The 25,247-nt window shown below is 37.7% G+C and overlaps 1 protein-coding gene across 1 annotated transcript; it reads right to left on the reverse strand.

The window, feature by feature from the left end:
* Positions 1-1,308: 1,308 nt before the first annotated feature.
* LOC132508419 (uncharacterized) lies at positions 1,309-24,854 on the reverse strand. Its single transcript, XM_060128574.1, has 6 exons — positions 24,747-24,854; positions 21,643-21,754; positions 21,450-21,564; positions 17,546-17,830; positions 2,239-2,380; positions 1,309-1,419 (listed from the first exon to the last, which is right to left on the reverse strand). The coding sequence occupies exons 1-6, from the start codon at positions 24,825-24,827 to the stop codon at positions 1,309-1,311; spliced, it is 846 nt and encodes a 281-aa protein (XP_059984557.1). The 5' UTR covers positions 24,828-24,854.
* Between the last annotated feature and the right edge of the window lie 393 nt (positions 24,855-25,247).

Genomic DNA, 25,247 nt, shown 5'->3' on the forward strand with positions numbered 1-25,247 from the left:
CTATTAGCATTTCAATTTTGTTCTAAAGGAAAGCAGCTGCTATTGGTTTAGAGTTGATGGGGCAGGTGAGTAAGAGGTTAGTTGAAATTCAGGGTGCTGGCTCTTAACCCCTGGGCCATTCTCCTGGGTGCATTGGCAATTCATGTGGGAAACTAACAGCTCTCTCGTCCGAGCAGTGCCTCCTCAGGCCATTTCCTTGGTCTGTTAGTATCTAGACTTCTAGTCATTCACACTCCCTCAGACCCAAGAGTTCATAGCCTCCAAGGTGGGGTCTGGACTTTGAGGTGTTTTATAAGCTCCCTAGGTGTTTCTGACCTGTAGTCATACTTGCGATCTATGGATTTATACCCAGGAAACATTTCTTATCCCCACCCTCTACACTCTACCCCTGCACCCCAGAAAGCAAAATGTTACTCAATGAAATGATTTCCTTTCAACCACATACAATAATTTTTGCTACCAAAGAGAACAGTAAACTACTCATGCTAAAACATCTGCATTTAGGTTAATAGCTATCCCTTCTCCCCTCCAGAAAAGATGTACTTAAAAAAAATTGTTTATTTAAATATTTAACATGTTGGTTTGGGTAACTTTCTCAAAACAAATGAATGGTTACCTTTAGGGAGAACAAAATGCTGGAAAATTTTAACCCCTCTTCCAGCTTTGATTGTTCTAACACCTGTTAATAAAGTTTAAAAAAATTATGAGGCCTGACCCTCATGAGGGCATCCCAAAACTAAACAACTTGTGGCTGAGTGCTGCAAAAACACCATGGCTCTCCTGTCAATTAAGAAAAGATGAAACTGTATCAGTTTTGGGTTCTGTAAAGCAAACAAGGCCAAAGAGAAATCATCAGTTTAACCATAAGTCACAGAAACTACGTGTTCTATCAAGAAGCAATATCTACATCATTGCCTAATGAAAATGAACATCAGATGAGCTATGATTCATTTAAACCAGATATTTTTATAGATGATCTCCTTAACTGGTAAAGGTAATTAAGATTAATTGACTAAGGATGTCAAGGGAACCTCACAACTGTATAATAACCTTTCTGGAAATGCCAAATGAGCATAAACCTCGTTTCATTTAATAGAGTGCCCTTTGAGATACTTTTACTGTGAGAGTAAGTGCTGTGTCCAAGACAGCATCAATACTGTTTATTTTCCCAAATGTGGGTTTGCAGTGAGCATTTAAAGTACCTTAAACAAAGGCAAAAGATAAAATATTCCCTTATACACACATAGCTCTTTCCATATGGTCCTAGGCTAAACATGATTTTAAAAGCATATAAATTGCTGGCAGGCTTTATAGTAGGTTGATCATAACTTTGTAGACAGCTGAACTGAACTGTTCCAACACCCTCTCTTTGGTCAAAACTTCAAATGAGAATTCATGATTTGTCAAATCGGGGTAATCCTGGAAAAGAAAGTACAATAAGAGATCCACCGAGTTCAAAAACAAAATGGAAACTGTGGTTCCTGGCAGGGACAACTGCAGCCGGATACATTTTATAAAGCAAATCAAGATCTGGCTTCTGGTTAGGATGACATCAACATAAAAAGAATGACTATAGGTCATGGGATGTCTGGGCAGGAGATGTCAAAGGAATGCAGGCCACAAAACCATGGCCATTTGCTGCATTAAAAGCAGTTAAGTAATATTTCATCTCTTTCCCAAACTTCCCTTCCTCTTCTGTCTTTTCATAACACCCCCTTCTTCACCCATAAACATCTGTTTTGGTGCAAGAATAAAACTTGGGTTTTTTTCAGAGGTGATTGTGTTTAAACAGAAAGCCATTCCAAGCTTGACCCAGGATGTACTTCCTTAGCTGGAAGAGATGTTTTTCTTGGGCGGAGCAGATAACCCACTAATACACAAAGAAGACGACCCTCAAACGCTTCACAACATTTTTAAAAAATGCTATACATGACCAGGTACTTTTACAGTGATAAGGACCTAAACACTGAACTAATCCCTCTGAAACCATAACCTTTGGAACCAGCTTAATCCCTGGTGGCAACCTGTACCTTTCAGACAAAGGTTGATTGTTCGTCCTTTGTGATGGTTGTATGTCTTGCCAACTGATGTAGTGATATTGTTTGACAGCTATCTGTTTTATTTCTCTAACTGCGTACCCTGGAGCTGCATACTTCTGAAAATGAAGAGAGTTGAATTGTCTCTGATGCCCAGCCCCAGTTTCAAGAATGAGGAAGAATTGGGTGAATTCCTCTATACAGGGCTCAGGGTGAACGTGTCTTCCTGAATCTCCTTTTCAGGCTGTTGCATTGTTGAGCCTAATTTTTCGTGGCTTTTCACAAATGCAGCATTCAGTTCTTCCAGCAACACACAAAGCACTGCTGAGTAAGAAATCACCTCCCTGTTAAGCAGTCAGAGGAAAAATTACTTTAAGGAAATGAGAAATTATTTTTAATTGAGAACTGCAGATATTAAATAGAGAATAATGCCATGTATTGACACTTACTTGGGATCCTCCCGGACCGGGACACGAACCCGTGTCCCCTGCATCGGCAGGCGGACTCTCAACCACTGCACCACCAGGGAAGCCCCTACATATTAGTATTTATTATGGAATCACTAATACAGAGAGTTCTACAGGTACAAGCTTTAGATTATTCTTAGGATTGGGGGGGAAGTATAGCTGTCACAGAGGTTAGTTTTGAGAATCAAATAAGATAAAGCACAACTACTGGCTTAATAAAAATGGCTATCAGCATTTTAGAAGAAATAGACAATCATTCCCACAAAGGGTAACAGCGACATTCTCATCTAGGTCAGTGTTCTGGGAAAGCTTCAATTCTTCATTTATTTGAAGATGCATGGCTCCATGGAGACTGTTAGCTCTGCAAAGATGAATGAGACATACTTTAAGGAGGAGGATGGAGAAGGGAAAACTAACAAAAGCATTTATTTAATTACAAATTATGAAGTGGTAGGAAAGACAGGAATTGGCTGAGGTGAGCTTTCTAGAGCTTCTGTGAGAAGCCTTCTTTCTCAGAGCACAGGGCACCCTCTGCAGGTCCAGCTAGTGTAACCTGGGCCCATTATCTTCACGGGTCCCCTTGCAGTGCTTGCTACAAAAGATAGTCATTACAACAAAGGACAAATCATGTTATTCTATTTTCCTCATTACCTAATGTGGTTAGGGACCTCATCATTTGATCTTTCTGTACAAACTAGAATAAACTTGTGAAACCTGCTTAACATTCTCCTTCTGACAGTCGTACAATTTAAATTCTTCTCCTCTCTCTAATTGTCATTGATGGTTCAGAGATCTTAATCTGTATCAGAAGAAGTTGGAAATTTGCATTTTGAAGCCAAGGGTTTATTTGGACGTCCATTAAAACTTAAAGGTTTTGAATCCATTTATCCTCCTGATGATTCATGGAGGGTTTCTTTTAGGTTTTCTGATGAATCTTGCCTGAACCGGAAAATTAACCATGTATGATAACATATACACTGATCTTCAAGGCGTTTATAGTACTTTTATCATTAAACTTAGAAATTAAATGTAGTAATGTAATAGATGGTTCCCAGATTCTAATAAACATAGCAAATACACGTAAAATTCCTGCACCAGACTTTCTAATGAAAAAAAAGAAAAAGAAATGGTAGCTTCTTTTTTGTTTGTTTGTTTTTGTTTTTGTTTTTTTTGCGGTATGTGGGCCTCTCACTGTTGTGGCCTCTCCCGTTGCGGAGAACAGGCTCCGGACGCGCAGGTTCAGCGGCCATGGCTCACGGGCCCAGCCGCTCCGCGGCATGTGGGATCCTCCCGGACCGTGGTACGAACCCGTGTCCCCTGCATTGGCAGGCGGACTCTCAACTCGCAACTCTCACTGCGCCACCAGGGAAGCCCCAAGAAATGGTAGCTTCTGAAAAATTACTTCCTCATTGTTTTGTTTTGTTTTTTTCAAGCACTCCTCATTGAGATAGAGCAAGTTGATTTGATGCTGTAGGAATAAGTTTTAAATGAGCCAGTAATTGGTATTCAGTAGAAGACTTAATTTTATCCTGTATCAAAATGTTTTACTCCCTAAGATACAGGCTCAATGCCAAATCAATGGTTGTTTTACAAATTCTATGACAGTTGAAAGGGAGTTGCACAGGGACAGCAGTTGGATGGCAGGGGATCTTGGGACCTTTCTTGAAGCAGTGTTAACAACCACACCATTTTAAAGTATATATTTGTCAGGGTAGATGGGACAATGGAGACATGATGACAGCATTTACTATCCAGCCCAAATCACTTCACAATGCTGTAATTCTCAAAGGTCCAATGTGTGGCTGAAACCATAGATGAGAGGTTGCAAAGGATGTAATCACACCCCTCTGTTGCTGTTATGCTAAGTCAATATCTGCTTTTGTATGGAGTAGCACTAGGGCTATGTGAAGAAAAATGCTGCCAACTCTAGGAAGTTTGTGAAGATAGAATAAAAAAATCTGGACAGAGCTGAAGTCTTGCCAGAAGGATTGAAGCTGATTTTCCTTGACCTTGCCAGGTCCTGCCCAGTATAGTGTATCACCATTGTTCAGTAACAGACGTTTATTTTCCTTTTTTTAGATGAGTTATGAGTTTTCTGTACTTATCCATAGAAAAGCAAAATGTACATTACTACGTATATCCATGATCATACAACTGGGTTTGTGTTGAAAATGATGCTGGTGAGAATAAGACTATGCAAATCCCTTGCACAAAATTGTATGATGTCACAGTCTCTGGCTGAATCTGTGATTTAGCAGAGCTCATCTCTACTGCCAGTTCTGTCTAGTTTCCCATTGGGCTGTCACCTTGGACATTCTGATGCTCTTGGGCAAGTTGTTTAATCTTCTCAAACTTATTTTACTCATCAATTAAATAGGGTTAATAATATCCAGTGATGGAGCCAATTCACACTGACACTTGAGAGTGTGTGTTCGATTTTCAGGAATTTTGTGATCTGGTTGGTGTCACTATGGCAGCTCTCAGTGGGCCATGGGAGGAAGAGTCACACCATAGAAATTGGCAGCGCTCAGATCAGAGCTTCCTTCCCTCTCCTCCCAGCCCCACAAGAGTCGGTTATTACCAGCTGCACAGTGCTGGTAATATCAATCCCATGGGACTGTTGAGGGAATTGATTAATATAATGTATGTAAGGCAGTGTCGGATCATAGGAAGTTCTCCAACAATGACAGACCTTCTATTGATATTAACATTATTATTCAACATAAAGGGTATTACGGGCTTTTTTCCCCTAGTTTCCTTTGTTTGTTATCCATTCCTATAGTTTTCGTTTTCTGGGGCTGCCATAACAAAGTACCACAAATTGGGTAGCTTAAAACAACAGAATTTTATTGTCTAACAGTTATGGAAGCGATCGGTCCAAAGTCAAGGTGTTGGCAGGGACATGTTCCTTCTGAAATGTGTAGAGGCATCTTTCCTTCTGGTGGTTTTGCAGACAGTTGTTGACATTCCTTTGCTTTCAGCTCTATCACTCTCCTCTCTGCCATTATCTTCACCTGGCTTCCTCCATTTGTGTCTCCATCTCTGCCTTCTGATAAGGGCATCAGTCACATTGGACTAGGGCCCCACCCTACTCCCTACGACCTCATCTTAACTAACTGCATCTGCAAAAACATTCTTTCTGAATAAGATCACATTCTGAGGCCCTGGGTTTAGGACTTCAACATATCTTTTTTGAGGCGACACTTCCACCCATAACATCTATCTAGAGTGATTTGAAGTTGTCTTTCCATCTGCCTTTATAGCCCTGCTCAGCTCATCTCTGCTTGTAGTCAGTCTGTTTCAACTTGCTCTGAGTGTTCATCTGTCACCCGATAAAGTGAAGTTATAAACAACATTGCTTTAGGTCACTACTACGGGGGTGGTTTACCTGAATAAACAAAATACATTTATAAAGCATTAGATGTTAGCCATTGTCCTATATGTATAAATTATAGAGATACATAGAAGATGGATTAACCCTCGAGGTGCTGAGTAGGGGAAATGGACTTGCAAACAAACACATCCACTTGCATGCACATGGGGCCTTGGAATCATATCAGATGTGGGGCCTACGGATACCCGGGATAAGTGGGGTGCGGGGGTGCCCAGAAAAGCTTCACTGAGATGGTTTAATCTGGGCCAGAAGAGGGAGGAGCAAAGTTTAGGATATTCAAGTTCCTTAGCTTCTGGAAGATAAACTGATATTTCATTTTTAATTTTTATTTTAAAAATATTTTCAAAACCATTTTCTACTGCTTGACTATGTAAACCTTTGGCAGTTGCGCTACCCGAGAAGTAGGCACAGGTGGCAATTTTCATCTTTTAAACCAGTGAAAATCTTAGATGGTCCAGCTTCTTAATGCAGGCTGTTAGTCTGAGCCGTTGGGTTAATTGGGTTGTTCTCTAAGGACTTTTTTTAGGACTTTCCATGTATTTATCCGATGCATAGCCTATTATTGTTGGCTCCTTTATACCACTGCAAGATCTTTAGTGATTTTCTTAATCTATCGAGTTAAATTGCTAAGAATGTCATAAGAGTTAACAGCCAGCTTGTAGGAAACCTGTCTCCAAGTCTATGAATGGGAAAAATAAATTGGATAGTAGCACTCACAATAGGCAATCATGAAAGAGTCAGTAATAACATAGTGAAAAGAGAAGACGCTTTGGAGGCAGAGATCAGAGGTTAAATTCTGGCTCTGTGTTTTATGAGCTTTATGACCTTTTAGTAATGTTATGTTTTATACGATTGTTGTAAAAATCAAATTAAATGACAGAGAGAGACAGACTGGGCCCTAGAATAAGAGGAAAGCTCAGATTTCATTGGTTAAGTTAGGTTTCTATATCAACAAACTGAAGATAAAGTAATCTATATCATAGAGAAATAGGTATGAATTGATATAATCTATTCTCACACGACAAGCTGTTCTTGGTCATAGGGTTTTTATCACAACTACTCAACCCTGCTGTTGTAGCAAGAAAGCACCACAGAAAATATATAAATAACACGTGCCTACCTAAAAGTGTCCCTGTTCCACAAAAACTTTATAGCACTAAAATGTACTATCACATAAATTTCATGTGTCATAAAATATTATTTTTCTTTTCTTTTCAACCATTTAAAAATGTAACAATCTTTCTTACCCATAGTTTGCCAAGCCATAACCTATACCATTATGGGCCAACCCTAGGATCTATGGATACCACGTTTGATTGGGGTTGATAATGGCTGCTTGCTCTTGGGTCTTTTGTTTGTGTGTAATATTCCAAGTTTTATATCCTGTGATAATACCTACATTGTCTTATTTCACATTCCCAAGAACACTAGGACATAAGCACTTCTTCCTCTCAGCTGATGAATTAATTAAGGTTGTAAGGACTGAGTAAATATTTATTCCCTACTATATTTCAGGAAATTCTCAGTAGAGTGGAAGAGTTGGCCATATAAGTAGGGTTACTGCCCTCAGAAGATGTACATTCTGGGGAAGGTAGAAATATAATGAACAAGTGAAAAAATCAAACCATAAGATCCTTATGGATTATGACAAATTTTTGAAGGAAATAGAAAAGTAGTTAAAATAGAGAAAACTAAATCATCTGAATAAATACTTTAGATGGAGTGTTCAAGAAAGGTCTCTGCAATGGTGACATTAGAACAGAGATCCAAAGACTAAGAATGATCCAGCCAAAGAAAGAGTCAGGGCGAGTCCCAAAGAATGGCATGGATATGACAACAACAAGTCAGTGTGACAAGAATAAGACACAGAAAGAGAGTGAGGACAGATGAAGTCTGAGAGGTAAGCAGGGCAATTCATGTAGGGCCAATAAGCCACACCAATGGATTTGCTTATTACAAATACAGTGGGAAGTCATTAACGTGGTTTTAGAAGGAGAGTGGTGGCTTTGCAGTGAGTGGTCTGCACAGAGTCAAATTTGGGAATCAGGAGTCCAGTGAGGAGGATATTGCAGTGGTCCTGGAGGGAGATAATGGTGGTTGGGACAGCGGGGTAACAGCAGAAGCAGAGAGGAGTAGGTGGACTTAAGATAGAGTTTGGACATAAGACTGATAGGATTTGCTGACAGAGTGAACTTTGGGAAATGGGGAAAAAGAAGGAATCAAGGATGAGCTATGGGCTTCTGGTTTATATACTTGGCTAGATTGTGGTATGATTTATTGATATATCAATGGACCAAATTGGGGTGGAAAGTCAAGACTTTTATTTTGACAGGGTAATAAAGATGCCAATTATATATTCATGTGGATATTCCAAGACAGCTGTTGACTATATAATTCTAAAATTAAAAGAGCAGTTAGAACTAGAGATATAAATTTGGAAGTCATCAGCTGATGGATAGTAGTTGAAGACTTGGGATCACATGATATCATGTAGGGAAAATATAGATGAAAGCCCAGGGAAAAGCCCAGGAAAAGGACATTTCAAATCAAACATTTGATTTGGGTACTGAGGATTAGTCAATGTGGTAGAAGCACGTGGTATCCCAGAATGCATGTGCAGAAGGTGTTTCAAAGAGTTAGTCAGTTAGTTAGTTAGTTAGTTAGTTAGTTCTGGAGAGAAACATATCCAACATAGGTATTAGTAAGAGGAAGAAACAGAGCTTGAAATTACGTTCTCTCCACTCCACATGCTAAGGACTTCATATAGTTTGTTGTTTCTGGATTAACCAACAAATTTCCCAACTCACTCATGTATTCAAGTTCTGTAATTCAAATTCTGGTACTCTTCTTAAAGCCTACAGTTGCCTCTCAATAAAGTTGATAATGTTTTATTTTAATTAGATTCTAAGTTACACAGATATTATTGATTTTAGGTCACCTCACTGCCTTTGAATTTGGGGCCGACTTACTCATGCTCAAATATTAACGGATTATCTGAAATCATTCACACTCAACTATTTCTCTAGTTTTTGTTAAATTTTAAAAGAGAACAAAAATATTTTTACGTACCCTTTCCAACTTCATAGTCTCATTCTACTTGGATATTTAAAACAAGAAATATAGAATTTTCTTATTCTTTTGTTAAAAGGAATAAAATCAAAAGTAAGTATAAATGTTCTAGGAATACAAGAAAAAAAGAATTCTGGTATTGTCCTTTAAGACTAAAGAATGTATTATATAGTACTCACCCGTAATTAAGAATTGTGTATCTTGGTTTTGTAATTAAATTGGCACTGTAAAATATTACTTGTGATTCTGTGAATTATGTGAGTTAAATATTGCCATTCAATATAAAGGTTATATACTCATAAAATAGATTCATAATTGGAAAGTAAAGCTAATGGTATATAAGACAAATGGGAAAGAAGAAAACTGTGAGATTCTGTAATAATGATTTTACAGGCTATTGTAAATCTAGTGGGATAACGACATAACATGATGCTCCAGCTTTAAAACGCCATTAGAGATTCTAGCAATCCAACCAGTGAGCAAAGTAGATTTAAACTACCAGTAAATTACTATTTAGTTCAAAATGATCTAAAACATATATTAAAATGTTTGCAGTTAAGAATTTAGAAAATTCACAATAAATGCATGAAATAACTGGGTTAAAAGCTTAATGTTTTAAAAAAGAATGTGTAAAAATATCACATACAGTCACACATTCACACATAACCACCCCCCGCCAAACACACACCCGCTACTCACAAAAGCCCCCTGTAAAAGTTCCTGGATACAAGTTTAGTATTTGTTTAAATCACTAACATTGATGAACTAGGAAAAAACTTATGAACTCAAGCTCCCCTCCCCAGCCCACTGTGTGTGTGGTGTGAGTGTGTATTATGTATCTTTGCAAGTAGCTCAAGAAAAAATTTTTTCCATTAAAGATTTAAGTTGTACCTTACAAAAAAGCGGTTTCAAGTTAATTGTTTGTACCTCTATTCCTTATACCTCTATTGTTTACACCTCTATTTTCTGCTTTTCTATTTGATGTTCCACATAAGGGTTACTTTTTAAATAGTTAACCAACTTTACTTTCCTAAAGCTGTTTTCAAAAAAATTATTTTCATCCTATGATTTTTCTTTCAGCCTTTCAAAATATCTCAGACACCGGTAGGGTTTTAAAGGGCTAAATTCCAGTAGTAAATAGGATTTGTATCATTTAATTCCTGCACTTTAAATATATTTGCAAAAGAGGTAAACTTTATTTAAGGGAGAACAAATTTATTGACTTTCAACTGTGTGTATAGCTATCTCATCCTTGGCATAGAGTTTACACAATCCCTGCATACCACTGAGACCCATGAAAGAGCCGAAGGACACATTTACTGAGCAATAAATTAAAAATGTAAGCTAACATTGTAGCTGAGAATCTGAGTCCATATGTGCTGAGAAACATCAAGCAGAAGAATGATGAGAGACAGCTGATGAAGGTATCCAGTGAAACTTTTTGCCCCATATTTCTCTATATATTAAATTACTAATAAACAACACTGGGAATTTTCTGTCTTACATGCATGTGTAACACTGGAATGATATGTCTTTGCTGTTAAATTTGCTACATCTTAATTTATGTAAAATGATTATTAATTAAGTAGCCTGGTTAGCTTTTCCCTCAAAGATTGCTTATAACTTTATTTATTTTATTTTTTAAATTGAAGCATAGTTGATCTACAAAGTTTCAGGTATACAACAAGGTGATTCAATGTCTGTGAGTCTATTTCTGGTTTGTAAATAAGTTCATTTGTACCATTTTTTTTTTTTAGATTCCACATGTAAGTGATATCATATGATATCTATCTTTCTCTGTCATAGTATGATAATCTCTAGGTCCATCCATGTTGCTGCAAATGGCATTATTTCATTGTTTTTTTATGGTTAATAGGTCATTTTATATATATATATATATATATATATATATATATATATATATATACACACCACACCTTCTTTTTTTTTTTTTTTTTTTTGCGGTATGCGGGCCTCTCACTGCTGCGTTGCAGAGCACAGGCTCGGGACGCACAGGCTCAGCGGCCATGGCTCATGGGCCCAGCCGCTCCGCAGCACATGGGGTCCTCCCGGACCGGGGCACGAACCTGTGTCCCCTGCGTTGGCAGGCGGACTCTCAACCACTGCGCCACCAGGGAAGCCCCACCAAGCCCCACTACATCTTCTTTATTCACTAATCTGTTGATGGACACTTAGGTTGCTTCCATGTCTTGGCGATTATAAATAGTGGTGCTATTGAGGTGCATGTATATTTTTGAATTAGAGTTTTTGTCTTTTCCAGATATATGCCCAGTAGTGGGATTGCTGGATCATATGGTAGCTCTATTTTTAGTTTTTTAAGGACCCTCCATACTGTTCTCCATAGTGGCTGCACCAATTTACATTCCCACCAACAGTGTCTGAGGGTTCCATATTCTCCACACCTTCTCCAGCATTTATTATTTATAGACTTTTTGATGATGACCATTCTGACTGGTGTGAGGTCATACCACATTGTAGTTTTGACTCACGTTTCTCTAATAATTAGTGATGTTGAGCATCTTTTCATGTGCCTTTTGGCCATCTATATGTCTTCTTTGGAGAAGTGCCTGTTTAGATCTTCTGCCCATTTTTTGATTGGGTTGTTTGATTTTTTGGTATTGAGCTGTATAAACTGTTTGTATATTTTGGAAATTAATCCCTTGTCAGTTGCATCATTTGCAAATATTTTCTCCCATTCCATAGGTTGCTTTCTCATTTTGTTTATGGTTTCCTTTGCTGTGCAAAAGCTTTTAAGTTTTAGTTAGGTCCCATTTGTTTATTTTTCCTTTTATTTCTTTTGCCTTGGGAGACTGATCTAAGAAAATATTTCTACAATTTATGTCAAAGAGTGTTTTGCAAAGAGTATGTACTCTTCTAGGAGTTTTATGGTGTCATGGCATACATTTAGGTCATTAAACCATTTTGAGCTTATTTTTGTATATGGTGTGAAGGAATGTTCTAATTTCATTAATTTACATGTAGCTCTCCAGCTTTCCCAATATCACTTGTTGAAGAGACAATATTTTCTCCATTGTATAGTCTTGCCTCCTTTGTTGTACATCAATTAACCATAGGTTCATGGGTTTATTTCTGGGCTCTCTATTCTGTTCCATTGATCTATGTGTCTGTTTTTGTGCCAATACCATGCTGTTTTTATTACTGTAGTTTGGTACTATAGTCTAAAACATGGAAGGGTTATGCCTCTAGCTTTTTTCTTTTTTCTCAGCCTGCTTTGGCAATTCTGGGTCTTTCGTGATTCCATATAAATTTTAGGATTATTTGTTCTAGTTCTGTGTAAAATGTCATGTGTATTTTAATAGGGATTGCATTAAATCTGTAGATTGCTTTGAGTTGTATGGCCATTTTACCAATAGTAATTCTTCCAATCCAAGAGCCGTGGATATCTTTCCATGTCTTTGAATCATGTTCAACTTCCCTTATTAATAATTTTATAAGGGAAATAGTTTTCAGCATATATTGACCTGCACTTTTTAATGTCTATAGACACAACTTTTCTAGAGCTGTAGCACATTCTCCTTTAGAAATGATAAAATATCCAGGAGTAAATTGACCCATACACACCAAGATGAACAATTGGTAGTAACTCATTATCCCATTTAAGAGTCACTGAGGAAAGAAAGAATAAAAACACATTAAAGAGGCTCTAAATAGAAATATGATTTACATCTGATATGTTTGGAGGACCTCTAAAACCACAATAGGATGTCTCTTCCTCTGATCAACTTCTGGTACTGATCTTCCCAACATTTAATTACTCAGAGACTTAAATTCTCTTGACAAAGGCACAGTGACTTAGAGCCTCTCTGTGTGACTCATTGCCACCATTTTAAGTATTTCTAAAAATGCCAGAATTTAAAGAAGCATTTGCTAGTATAAATTCTGTATATAATATGCATTGAATAAGTGGAGTGCCAGTCCTTAGGGTCCATAGGACAAAACTTGGCATTCACTTAATTAGACTGTAGGAAAATAGATAAGTATAGTGTTTACAGTTAGGCTTTGGATCAGGTAGTCAATAGCTGTACTGTCTCTCTCTTAAACTCTTTAAGCCTCAATTTACTTAGCTGTAAAATGGGAAAAATATTACCCAACTCTTAAAGGTTATTGTGAAGCTAAATGAGAATATATTTTTAGGTTGATTAGCACAAAGCCTGAGACAGACTCAGTACTCAATGAAAGTTACTTGTTTTATTATTATTATTAATGTGTAGATATACAACTAGCTATTTCCAGGCTCAAGAATGTATATTGCAAATTAAACAGGAGAAAAATTCCATTTAAAGGAAAAATTTTAATCTGAAAGAGAGGTTCAGAAATGCTTCTATCATTTAGTTTAGCGATGTAACTTCTAGAATTGCATAGTATTCTGAAAGCTCGCAACAAAATGCTTATTTGGGGGATACTGCAGTACAGGCAAGAGAACTCATAAAATGTTCTGAATATGAGAGTATTTTGAGTATAGAATGGCATTGACTATAACATGCAAATAATCGAAAATATGCCTCTGATGATAATTTCTCCACACCTATAGAGTACGTAACACATTCTTCCATATTATAAGGAAAATTTAGTTGGTGCTTCTCCACCTAGTGTTAACTGGACACTTACACATACTTAATTAACTGCCCAAGTGTTCATCCTGGATTCTTAGAAGGAAATATCTCCTCTAAAATCATATTTTCTGGATGGTTCCCAGATTCACAAAGCAGGGGAAGGACGTTTTCTCTATGGAATATTTACTGCCTGATATTTCCACACCACTGAGTGTGGGAGTTTGGAGATGTCTCTCCCACCACCACCTAACCTACTGGATTTCTAACCCAGACTGAGAGAATTTCTCTCTGGTTGGAGGGTGAAAAGAGACAGATGTAACTCAGGTGATCAATATCAACAAGAGAAAGGGTTGCAGTGCTTCATTCTGAGGAGGGAACTGGAGTGTCAGTATTTCTTCATTCCATCCTCCTAGGATCTGAAACCACAAACCCCCCTCTCCATCCTCCCTCTCTCCTCACTTCTACTCTCCCACCAGTTCCCTCCTCCCCAGGTGAAGTCTGGTCAGAATTGGTTAACTGACAGCCAGAACAGGAGTCCCAAAGAAAGAATAGGCAAACAGGACGAGTAGGGGAAGGTAAAGTGATACATGGACTAGCAGGTCTTTAGAGGAGAAGAAAAAAAAGATGGTGATACAGTAGGAGGGAAGAACTTTCTGGTACCAACCTGAGATAGACCCAATGTGCCCTGAGAGATGAGTTGAGGGAAAACAAAGAAAATTTTACATTGTTAAGATTTCTTGCATGTTCTTAATTTTCTTTATGAACATCGGTTTCATTTTCTTATCTTTGCAATTATTAAGAACATAACTAAGGACCAATTATTAAGAACATAACTAAGGACTTTCACTCGTGTTATTCAGCTTGGGCTGCTAGAATTGGGTGACTTAAGGACAAACATTAATTTCTACTGGCATCTTGACCTTGGGAAGTCCAAGGTCAAGTTGCCAGTAGGTTCAGTTCTTGGTGAGGGCCCTTTTCCTGGTTTGTGGATGGCCAGTCTTCCCATTATGTTCTCACATAACACAGAGAGAGAGGGAGCTCTGAGTCCTCCAATCCCCTTATATGGGCACCAATCCCATCAGGGGCTCCACTTCCATGATGTCATCTGTACTCAAAAGCTCTACGTCCAAATACCATCCTAATGGGGTTTAGAGATTCAACATATGCCTCTGGGAGGGACACAAAAATTCAGTCCATAGCAGTAAGGCTGTGACTGGCTCAGGAAAAATGAGAACTAAAGGAAGGAGACATGGTTTGCCACTAGGGTGTTGTATATAGACATTAGGAGTGTTGACCTTTCTACTCCCCATCTTTGGTTTCCAGTTTTTCTACTGTTTTTATATAGTGATGTCATTTAGTGTATCCAAGCAATATATTTAATAGTAAAACATTAAACATTATTTCTGCAATAGAGAAGTAACAGGGAGGGATATTTTATTAATGTCTCATCTTTCCTATTTTCCTTACAGAACGTAATACTTGTGTTGTCACATTTATGAAGATCTTTAGTGTACTTTTTCTTTTCTTTCCATTTCAGAAATACAATGACCTCAGATGCATTGTGTATGTTGCATGATGGAGTGTTCAAAAGTATGGACAGACCCAGGTTCAAATACTAGCTCTGTCTCTTACTAAGTTGGTTTGACTGCAGGCCAGTTAAATAAACTTTCTCTGAATCATTTGCTCATTTGTAAAATTGGTAAAATTACAGAGTTGGGAAAATTGAGTAAGAGAATTTAGCACAGTGCTTGACATATATTGTGTATGAATTAAATGGCATACAATAAACTCTGACAGTTTTGTTAGTATTTTCTGTTTTCCCATATCTGGAAAGATCTGGTAAATTAAGATTATGCCATTTTGTTAAGTAGCCAAAATTATAGATTTTCTTTACTGAGATTAAAGTAGTTTAAGTTGAGCAAATTTGCAGACTCCTCTGAAAAAGCACCCAGATTCGTATCAACACGTAAGAGCACAACCAGCATGATCTGTAAATGTAAAGGTTACTTCTGCCCAGTTGAGATGCTCTATGGCCATTTCTAGAAGTTCACTTCTGAATTCTTTCTTATCTTGTTGGCTGTGGCCATATTTTCTAGGAATTGTCATTCTTCCTCTCTTTTTCTCATCCTCTCATAATCAGGCATCAAATCTTTTAAATTGTATCCTCGAATTATCTTGGAAACCCATCGTCTCTTCTCTTTACCCACTGCCATCGTGTCATTGCTTATCACAGTGGCCTCTTAACCAATTTTGGTTCGTTTTTCCCCTTACAACTCTCGAATCCATCCTTTGCACCATGGCATTTCCAAAGAACAAATCTGATTGTGTTTCACCCTCCTGAAAGCTGCCTGTTCTGTATGCGTTATGGAATTCATTCTAAGATTCTTTGGTTGGTCTGCCAGACACCACTGGTTGTCTTCAAATTATCCATTCTCTCCTTTTCTTTAATAATAGAGCCCCCCCCCCCCGCCTTTTGTAGGAGGCACATGGCTTCCCACACTGAAGGCTAAATTCCAGAGCTTCCTTTGCAGTTCACTGTGACCGTATGCCTCAGTTGTGGCCAATGGAATGGAAGCAAGAGTGTCAAGTACCACTTCTGCTAAGCATCCTTAAAGGGAGGTAGCATGTCCTTCCTTTATCCCTTTGTGTTTCCTGATAACTGGATTGTAGATATGAGGGTTGGAGCCAGACTAGCTCTTTGAACTTGTGAGGTGAGATTCTACAGACAGTGGAGCAACTGGAGAGAACTCGAATTGATAATGATCAGAGCTTCCTAGCTTGCCTTAGACTGGCTTCCTCAGGGAATAACTTATGTGTGAGAGAAATAAACTTCTTTCCTATATAAGCTAATATTATTTTGAACACCTAAGACATTTAGGCAAGCTAAATCTGATATGTATAACATCTGTTATCTTTCAAAATCCTGTCTACTATTCTATTGTCTTTCCTATTGGACTTTTCTCAACAACAGTTCTGAACTAGATATAGGGCTCAGATCTTCAAATGATTTCAGTCTTACTGCTTTTGTTCATGTTGTTCCCTTTGCCTAATATCGCATACCCCACAGGTCTGGTCTTCTTCATTTGAATTTTAGAATTATTACTTAATTTTAAATACCCTGTTTAAACATCATCACTTTTAAAATGCAATCACTGACAACATTGGCCAGGATGATCACATGACCACTTGTAGCTGAAAGGGAGGCTAGGAAATTTAATTTTGCACCTGGCTACATACTGCCTCAATCAAAATCAGGTGACATCACCACAGGTGAAGGGGAGAACAGACACTGAGTGGGCAAGCAAAAGTGTCACAGGGAACAGAAGTTTGAGTGAACAATATAAACATTGTTCAACATGATGCAATTTTTTTTTTTTTTTACTTTCCCAAGGAACAAACGTATTTGCTCAGTTATTTGCTGCCAGGGCAAATGCTATGCTTCATTGTTTATATTTAATAGTCAGATGACTGTATTTGGAAACAGTCTGTACCCTAGATTTGAAATAAAAATAGAAATGCTATGTTTTGACAACAGGTACACCTGGACCAGATCTATCTGCAATATAGATTAGCGTTTTTGCCAAATTATCTCATAGTCAATGTAGTTAGTGAGTATTTTCACAAAAATCAGTTTTGTATACAATATTCCAAATGGCTTGTATTCATTTTAAAAAGCTGCTAAATGGCTCTAGTGTACTTCTATGATGAGGTCTTTCCAAAAGCCCTCATAACTAAAATATAGCACTTATAATTAATCCCTTTAAAATGAATTATACATGTGCATATTTGCATTAAACGTAATTAGCTAACCACAGCCCACAGCATGTGTCTGTACAGCTTGCGTAATCTGTTTATAGAACTGAGCAGATGACATAATGTAGATTTTGGCTAGCAATCACATTCTCCTTCCACAAACAACATCTGGAATGATAAAGACAACATACAGATGAATAGCTCCCAATAGGTAAAATCATTATAACCCACCTTTGCCAACACAACTTTAATCCCATTTTGTTGGTCAAATATTTTGAGAGGGAGGTATATGATTCTAGCACATGGCTCAGTGTCACACTTTGACAGGAGAGTAACTCAGACGTCAAGAATGTGGGACTAGGAAACACTGCAGTGGGAAGGCTGTGCTCTGGGGTGAGCCACACGCCCGGGGTTACAGTTGCTGAAAACTCCAAGGCCATGAGCCTACACACAGCCTTCATGCCTACTTCCTTATGCTTCCAAGCAGAATTCCAATAACAGGTACTCCCCATGCCCCTGCAGGAAAAAAAACAAAAAAGTTATCATCTAAATATGTCTTTTTCTCCCTTCTGCTTTGCTTCCTAGCACATAACATTATGGAAATCCCTATCATATGTCCAGCACGGAAGGGCAGATCTTTTCCTTAGTTTTATTCAAAATGATGAATATGTTGCCATTAATTTCTGATTTTTCAATTTCTCCTTCCAGGATCCCAGCTACTCTTAACTGGATTCCCAGTTACCTTGTCATAAATAAAGTTTTCCATTTCCTGAAGCATTTCTTTAAATATACACATGTGTTCCTGATTATAAAATACTTCTTATTCACTGTAAGTTATTTTGAACATTTAGAAAGGTAATGAGAAAGAAATTTAAAATTATCTAAAATTAAGAGACAAGTATTAGCATTTTTATATTTATATCCTTTTAAATATATATATATTTATTTTATTTAACAAGGAGATAAATATAAAAATGTTAACAATTGTCTCTCTCTGTGTATATGTATGTATATATATATACATATATATGTATATATATGTATATATATATATACACACACACACACACTCAGGCCTTATCCTCTACGTACAACTGAAAATTGTGAAAATATTATAATCTATTTTCCAATTAAATATTCTTTGGAATATTCAGAGTATCTTTAATGTTCGTATCATGTCATAGTTACACTAATTGGATTGCTATTGTTTCCATTTTTGACATGATAATCAACATGGCAATCTTTATACAAAAATTATATCTGTGTTTCTAATTATTTCCTTAAGTTTGATATATCAGTTGGGATGTTTTCAGTCCATAGTAAAAGAAGACCAAACTCTAAGTAGATGAAAAGAAAGAGATCTACTATCTCACTTAACAAAAAGTCTTAACTATTAAAGGGTAGCATGTAAAACATTTGTTTTAAGTCCTGACTTCAGGCAAGTTTTCTGTGCAGAAAGAATGTGTCCTAAATCTGGTGAATAAATGATTATATAGCTCTTCAACTGTTCCTCACGAGCACCCCAGAAAAAGACTGTAACGCCAGGAGGTCCACTTCTTTCGGTGCCTGCAGGTAATTTTCCACACTCTAATATCCCCTGTCAAAGAGAGGTTGAGATCCCATCTTGAACTATCAGTTGATTGTGCATCGTATTTCATTTTCCTAATCATTTCAAATTTCCTAGCATGGTCTCTTGAAGAGAAGTTAATGATTTTATGTCTCTCAGGCCTTCCACCATCCTTGAGGTTAAAAAATTTAACCTGATTGAGGTCTTACTATATTTCAGGTGATAACCTAGCTCAGACTCTCAACTCTCAGACTCTCTGAGGTATTTAGAAATAATCCCCCTTTTTAATTAAAAGCAAACTCAGACATCCAAATAGGTTGTATGCGTGAATTGCATATACACTCAACCTTCCCCCTGGACCCACACTTTCGGGTTCATGGTCCCATGTGGTAACATTCTGTGCTTTTATTTTCCTGAGGCTTCAGTGAATTTGGATTGGGGAACCAGGAAATGGACAGTTTCAACAACCTCTAAGATGATTTCTACTTGTGGGCCATCCTTGGAGAAACACAACTTGGAGTGATCTGCCTACTTTACTTCCGGCTGTTTTTATTTCCTTGTGCTGGCTAAGTTTAGATGGAGCAGAAGTATCTTTTTCAAAGCATGTTAATGTCTTCAGTTTCCAAAATGGTCAGTGTATCTAATTAATTCCAGAGCTACTGAAAGAATTCATATTTTCTGGGGTTTCTGTTTGTTTGTTTTTGGGTTGGATCGGGTCTGTCCCTTATTCGACAAAAGAGAGTTTGTGAGAAGTAAGCTGTTATCAATACGGAAGACAGATGATAAACATAAATTGGTGTGTATGCCCAATTGGAAAATAAATTTCAAAGCTTTCCTTTGTATTTGGCAAGAGTAACCAGTCTAATATTTATCACCAAATTTTTGCTCATGTCCAGACCCTAACATTGTTTTTTTAAGATAGGCTATTCATATGGGACCTTTAAAGAAGTGTTTCTTTTCCGTAACATCTTAGAACAAAGCAGTGATTTCCTTAGCATACCATATGTTCTTCAACTGGCCCCTGCTTGATTTTCTGGAAGTGGTTTTTAAATATAATAACTTTGGAACAAGGGTCATCTAAAGAACAAATAGTTGCATTCTTATTAATATATAAAGATTATAACAATGCTTCTTCTTCTATAGTCATTTAGAAAAAGTGAAAAATTTGGATCAAATCTCTAAGACTTGATCCACATCTTCGAGAAGGACTCTCCAAAGTTTATATTAAGAACTAACACAATTATATAGCCTGCACTACTAGCCAACTTGTATGTTTTCTTCAGATTCTGAAAATCTTACTGTAAGATTAATCATTACAATAAACTGCTACGCTAGAAAGCATCTTTTATTTAGTATTCTTTTTCTGTTATTATTCCTGCCTAATTCTTGGGCTGCAGTCAATATCTGTAAAAAAAAATTATCTATTATATCCTAATTCCCAACACAGTCTTTTGGATTAGGTACAAGAAAAAATGATGACAGACAAATATCTCCATATACCAAAACATTTCACTCTGTTAACAAGGATGATTCTTTCTAACCTAAGTTTTTATAATATTTTTAGATGATACCTAGTATGAACACTCTCAATACCACTTTATTCAGGTTATCCTGTAAAAATTTTGAAGCAGAATGCTTCTCCACTTTGAAATGAGGCCTGGGGTCAGATGCAGAGCCAGGAAGAAGACCCCTAAATCTTAAACCCACATTTACTATAAGATAACCAATTGCTATATATTACTTCATTATTTAGATGAAGAAAGAGGGGATACCATTAGGATAAGAACCTTGCCTAAAGTTACACTACGGCTAATTAGAGCATGTCAAGAATAAAACAACAACTAAGGTGTGTCCTACTCCTTAATGTACCTTGTCATGATTTCAGAGAACCATAATATGTATATATCTCAAAATAATACCAAATAAGCATTCCTGCCCGTAGAACGCTGTGACTGAGCGTGAGAGCTGTGCTGAGGGCTTACGTGTATTGGCCTTCCTGACTCTGTGTTAGTGATGCTGCTTGAGTAGTGCAGTGGTGAGGGGCTTGGTTCAAACCCCACACCTACCACTTCCTTGTTGCATGACCTTGGACAGGTTGCTTAACTTTTCTAAACCTCAGTTTGCTCGTATGTAAAATGGAGCAAGTATTAGAAGCAACCCATAAAGTATTTGTGAAAATAAAATAACAATAATATGATGTTCTAGACCCAGAGATCTGGCCCAGAGTGAGCTTCGATAAAAGTCACTTGGCTACTTTTTCTTGTGACCCGAAATATGAGTTTTATTATGTTTAGTTCACAGAAGACGAAACTCAGGGCATCAATTAAGGCACCAAACCAGCCCAGCTAAAACCATGTAGCTAAGAAGTGATGAATCTGGGATTGAAACCCAGACCATATGACTCCAGGTAAATAGGATGCTTAATCCTTAACCACTGTGCTAGACGGTCCAGAGGCAACTGCACTCAGATTCCTCTATCTGACATGCATTTCCCAGCCCATCTCTCCTTCAGGAAATTCGACTTTCTCTGGGACTCTAAGATGGCATGAAATGGACACGCCAGATGACCTTCCACAGCGAAATGGGAGGATAATCGGAAGGGTTCCTGCCAGCTCCCAGTGCGGCTGGGCCTTCAGGTGTTGTCGAGCTGAGGGCCATTGCCTCTGCCTGGTTCTTTGAGGTTCTGGAAAACAGATTTCTATTAGAAATGATGACACCCATCTTACCCTACCTCCAGGGCTCTTCCTGTATCTATTCTTACTTCGAACACAAAAACAGGAAAGGTGATACTTCCCAGAACACAGCATTCCACCATCTCCATCAGCCTCCTCCGTTCCTCTTTCTGCCTTGAACCTTTTCTGGGGTTGCAGCCTCTGAGTGGGTAGAGGAGGAAAAGCTTAAGGAAGTAAACAGTGGCACTCTGGCTACTTCCAAAAACAGCTCCTATGCAAAAGTGAAATAACTGCTTGATTTTCTACAGGGCCCTGAGTTGGGGAATCTGATTTGGAGAAAAGCTAGGAGAGAGAAAGGTTTTTTGGAACTTCTTTCTGTTGGATAAGGTACTCTTGTTTCAGGAGGGAAAAACATGGGTGGGCCACACATTATTGCCTCCAGACAGGGTCCATGGCTGTAGGCAGGCCGATGGACAAGGCTGGGGAGTAGATTCAGGGGCTCCCTGGCCACTGAGAACACAGAGTTAGGTGTTTGTCTCTAACGAGGGACAGGCAACTGAGTGAACAATGACAGTCCAGCGTGATGAGTGCCGTAATAAAGATAATACGTGAAACTTAGGAGACACATAAGAGAAATAGGTGATAATCCCCTGTGTAGATGGCATTTGCTTGGAGGAAAAAAAAAAAGCAAAACATGTCACTGGAAGGTAGCTGGTATGCCAATATTGCAGGCATTTATACAAGCTCTAAGTTAGGTCATGAATACGATCCCAAGAAGGAAAACAGAACAATGCTCCAGTGTGAAATCTTTTGTGGAGAGTAAAGAAAAATGAACTTGGGCAATGCATGAAGAAGGAAGATGGGAAAGTAAATTTTAATTCAAAGCACATGGAAATATGAGCACCCAGTTGAGAGTAACATGATTTAGATTTTTGTCCCGGTTATCTCACTATTCAGCGTAAAAGGTGAGTTAAATCCCATCTCTGGACCTCATTCCTCAGCCATAAAGAAGATGGTAGACAAGATGGACTCTGAAGACCATTCCAGCTCTAGCATTCTCTGGCTCTGTCTTAGTCGTGGAGAGAGCAATAACGCTCAGCAGCTCCAGTGAAATAGTTCCAGTTAGAGAAGAACGCCATATGTAAGGAAGCAGCCTCAGACAATGACAGCGCACCAAGGAAGCATAACCAGGGGGCATGTTACAGACATTGGAGGTTTAGAATGTTGAGTATATTCAGCTGTGAAGTCTCAGCCTCACACCATACCAAAAAAATAAACTTAATTTTTCCTGAATTAAAAAAAAAAGGCTTAATCCCAGAAAGGAAAAGAAGGAATTTGAAAATAAAATGAAACTCAGAAGAATAAAATGAACAGGACTGATAGCTCTGAGCAGTCACATGTTTGCAAGTCCGCTGTTTACAATAACCTTACTTTAGATGGATTATTTTATTGAGCCGGCTAGTCTTTTGAAAATGGTTACATCAAATAGTTGAAAATGAATCCAGGTATAGTTGCTCCTTTGACATTATTGGGACTGCATGAGCAAATGGAAGATAGATCATTTGACTAAAAACTCATTTTCTATTTGAAATTTGTGAAACAGTTTTAGTGTTAAAGGCACAATGTGTAAATTTAAAAGACAATTAGCCAATCTGTAAAAGTGGAGGAATACATTGGCATTATCGCTCATTACTGAAGCTTAGTGTATTTATGTGATAACTCATCTTTGCAGAGTTAATTGGTTACTTCTTTCTTCTAAAAGAAAGTGGAAATGGGTGAAACTGTCAGAAGTGGGTATCTCTCATAAGGATGTTACAGTAGCTCTTTGTTTATAGAAGCAAAAAGATTATGGGACTTTACAGTAATTGGAGAGAGCATTTATTTAATTATAGATATCTTCACTATAATTTTAGAGGAAATACCACACAATTACATAAACACTGAATACAATATCTTTTAAATTTACATAGTGTGTGGTTAGATCTATTCTCTAAAATAAAGCAGAGCCATAATTACGTAGACTTTTGAAGTTAATACCTAATCTACTCACCAAGTACGTGTCTATTATTTTATTTGTAAATATGTTAACGTATCAGCACTTTTTAGCCCCTAATATATGGTGATTTCTTGAGAATAATTCTTTATATTTTCTTACCCTTTTGAAAATATTTACATAATTTCATCTGGTTAATATTTTCGAAGAATGTAGTTGGCAACATTTTAAAAAACTCCATGTTTTAAAATTGTATTTAAAGGTCTATGTAGGATACACTGCTTATGATTTGCAATCTATAAGGCCCTATTTCAAGAATTTTTCTTTCCACTTTGAACCCTAATTGATATGCTTATGCTATTTGATAATTTTACACACACTAAAGTGGTTTTCTGGTTCAGTGTAGGTTGCTAATACAATTTTATAGGATTTTCTGTAATGCACAGTTTTTTAACTGCTGGATCAAAGAATTGATTTAACTTGTCTGAATCTTCCACAATATAGAGTGGATTGTCAGGAAAAAAAAGATGTATTTCTTTTTAGCTTAAGTAAAAGAGTTTCTGGGGATTATAGTGCATTTTGTTTTTAAAACCTTAATTCTCTTAATAAATTTTCATTGATCATCTACTACGATCCAGGCATAGGAATTCACAGATGAACTGGCATGAACTCTGCCTCCAGAGAGTTTACAAACTCTGAGGGGAGATAGAACACGTGCACCACCAGGAAAACAAGACGAAAAGTCAAAAGTTTTATAAGAGAGGAATGAAAAAACTCCGAAAAGATGAAACTGCAAAAACATTGAGAGATAGACAAGAAATAAAGTGGTTTAGTCCTCTGACACCTTCTCATTAACCCTCACTCTCAGCAAAGTACAACCTGGCTTCCGTCTTCACTGAGAAAATTGAAGCAATCAGAGGAGAACTCCCATGAAATACCACCACCACTTCTACTTACCTCCCTACACCCCTGCCCTAAATGCCACCTTATTACAGGTTATCACTGGTGACCTCTATATTTAGCCAAGGTCAAGTCCCCATTTTCTCGCCAGATCCCATTCCTTCTTTTTTTAAATGGACATTTGGGGGGCAGTTATCCCCTCCACCTCCTGCATCATTAAGTTTTCTTTCTCTCTGGATCATACTGATCCCCATACAAACATTCTCTTATCTCTTTCATTTAAAAAGTAAACCTCTTGACCTCATTTTCCTCTCCAGGTGATGACATATTCCTTTTCTTCACTCTATAAAACTCCTTGAAAGAATTGCCCCTCCTTTTCATAGCCAAAAGAATTCTGAACACACTCTTAGTCAGATTCTTCCCGTCACAGCCCAGCCAAAAATGTTTTTGGCATTAGGATGCCATTCAGGATCTCTTCTTTCATCCATCTCTTCCCAGCTCTCTCCTTCAGCATCCTTCACCTATTAGCAGCAGTAGACAGAGCTGATCACTCCCACCTGAAACGCTTGCTTTATTTTGCCTTCTATTATACCCCATTCACCTGGTTACCCTCCTAACTTTCTGTCTTCTCCTTCTTAGTATCCTTTACTATTTCTCTTCATCACCTGACCTCTACACCGAGTGCCAAGACTCACTCCTTGGATCAATTTGCATTGCAGTCCGAGCTCACTTCTTCGATGATCTCATCCGATCACATGGCTTTAAAGATGGTGTTTAGGTTGACCTCTCATTATCCAACTG

Source organism: Lagenorhynchus albirostris, chromosome 17 (assembly GCF_949774975.1).
Source record: "Lagenorhynchus albirostris chromosome 17, mLagAlb1.1, whole genome shotgun sequence".
Lineage (NCBI taxonomy): Eukaryota > Metazoa > Chordata > Mammalia > Artiodactyla > Delphinidae > Lagenorhynchus > Lagenorhynchus albirostris.

What these genes read in the sequence shown, in the direction of transcription:
- LOC132508419 (XM_060128574.1), bottom strand. Translation starts at nt 24,827, where the DNA reads ATGAAAAGGAGGGGCAATTCTTTCAAGGAGTTTTATAGAGTGAAGAAA. An exon ending in CACCTGGAGAGGAAAATGAG is followed by an intron (nt 21,755 to 24,746) that starts GTCAAGAGGTTT and finishes CTACCCACTCAG; the next exon opens with AGGCTGCAACCCCAGAAAAG. An exon ending in TTAAAGTTGTGTTGGCAAAG is followed by an intron (nt 2,381 to 17,545) that starts GTGGGTTATAAT and finishes ACTGCTTAACAG; the next exon opens with GGAGGTGATTTCTTACTCAG.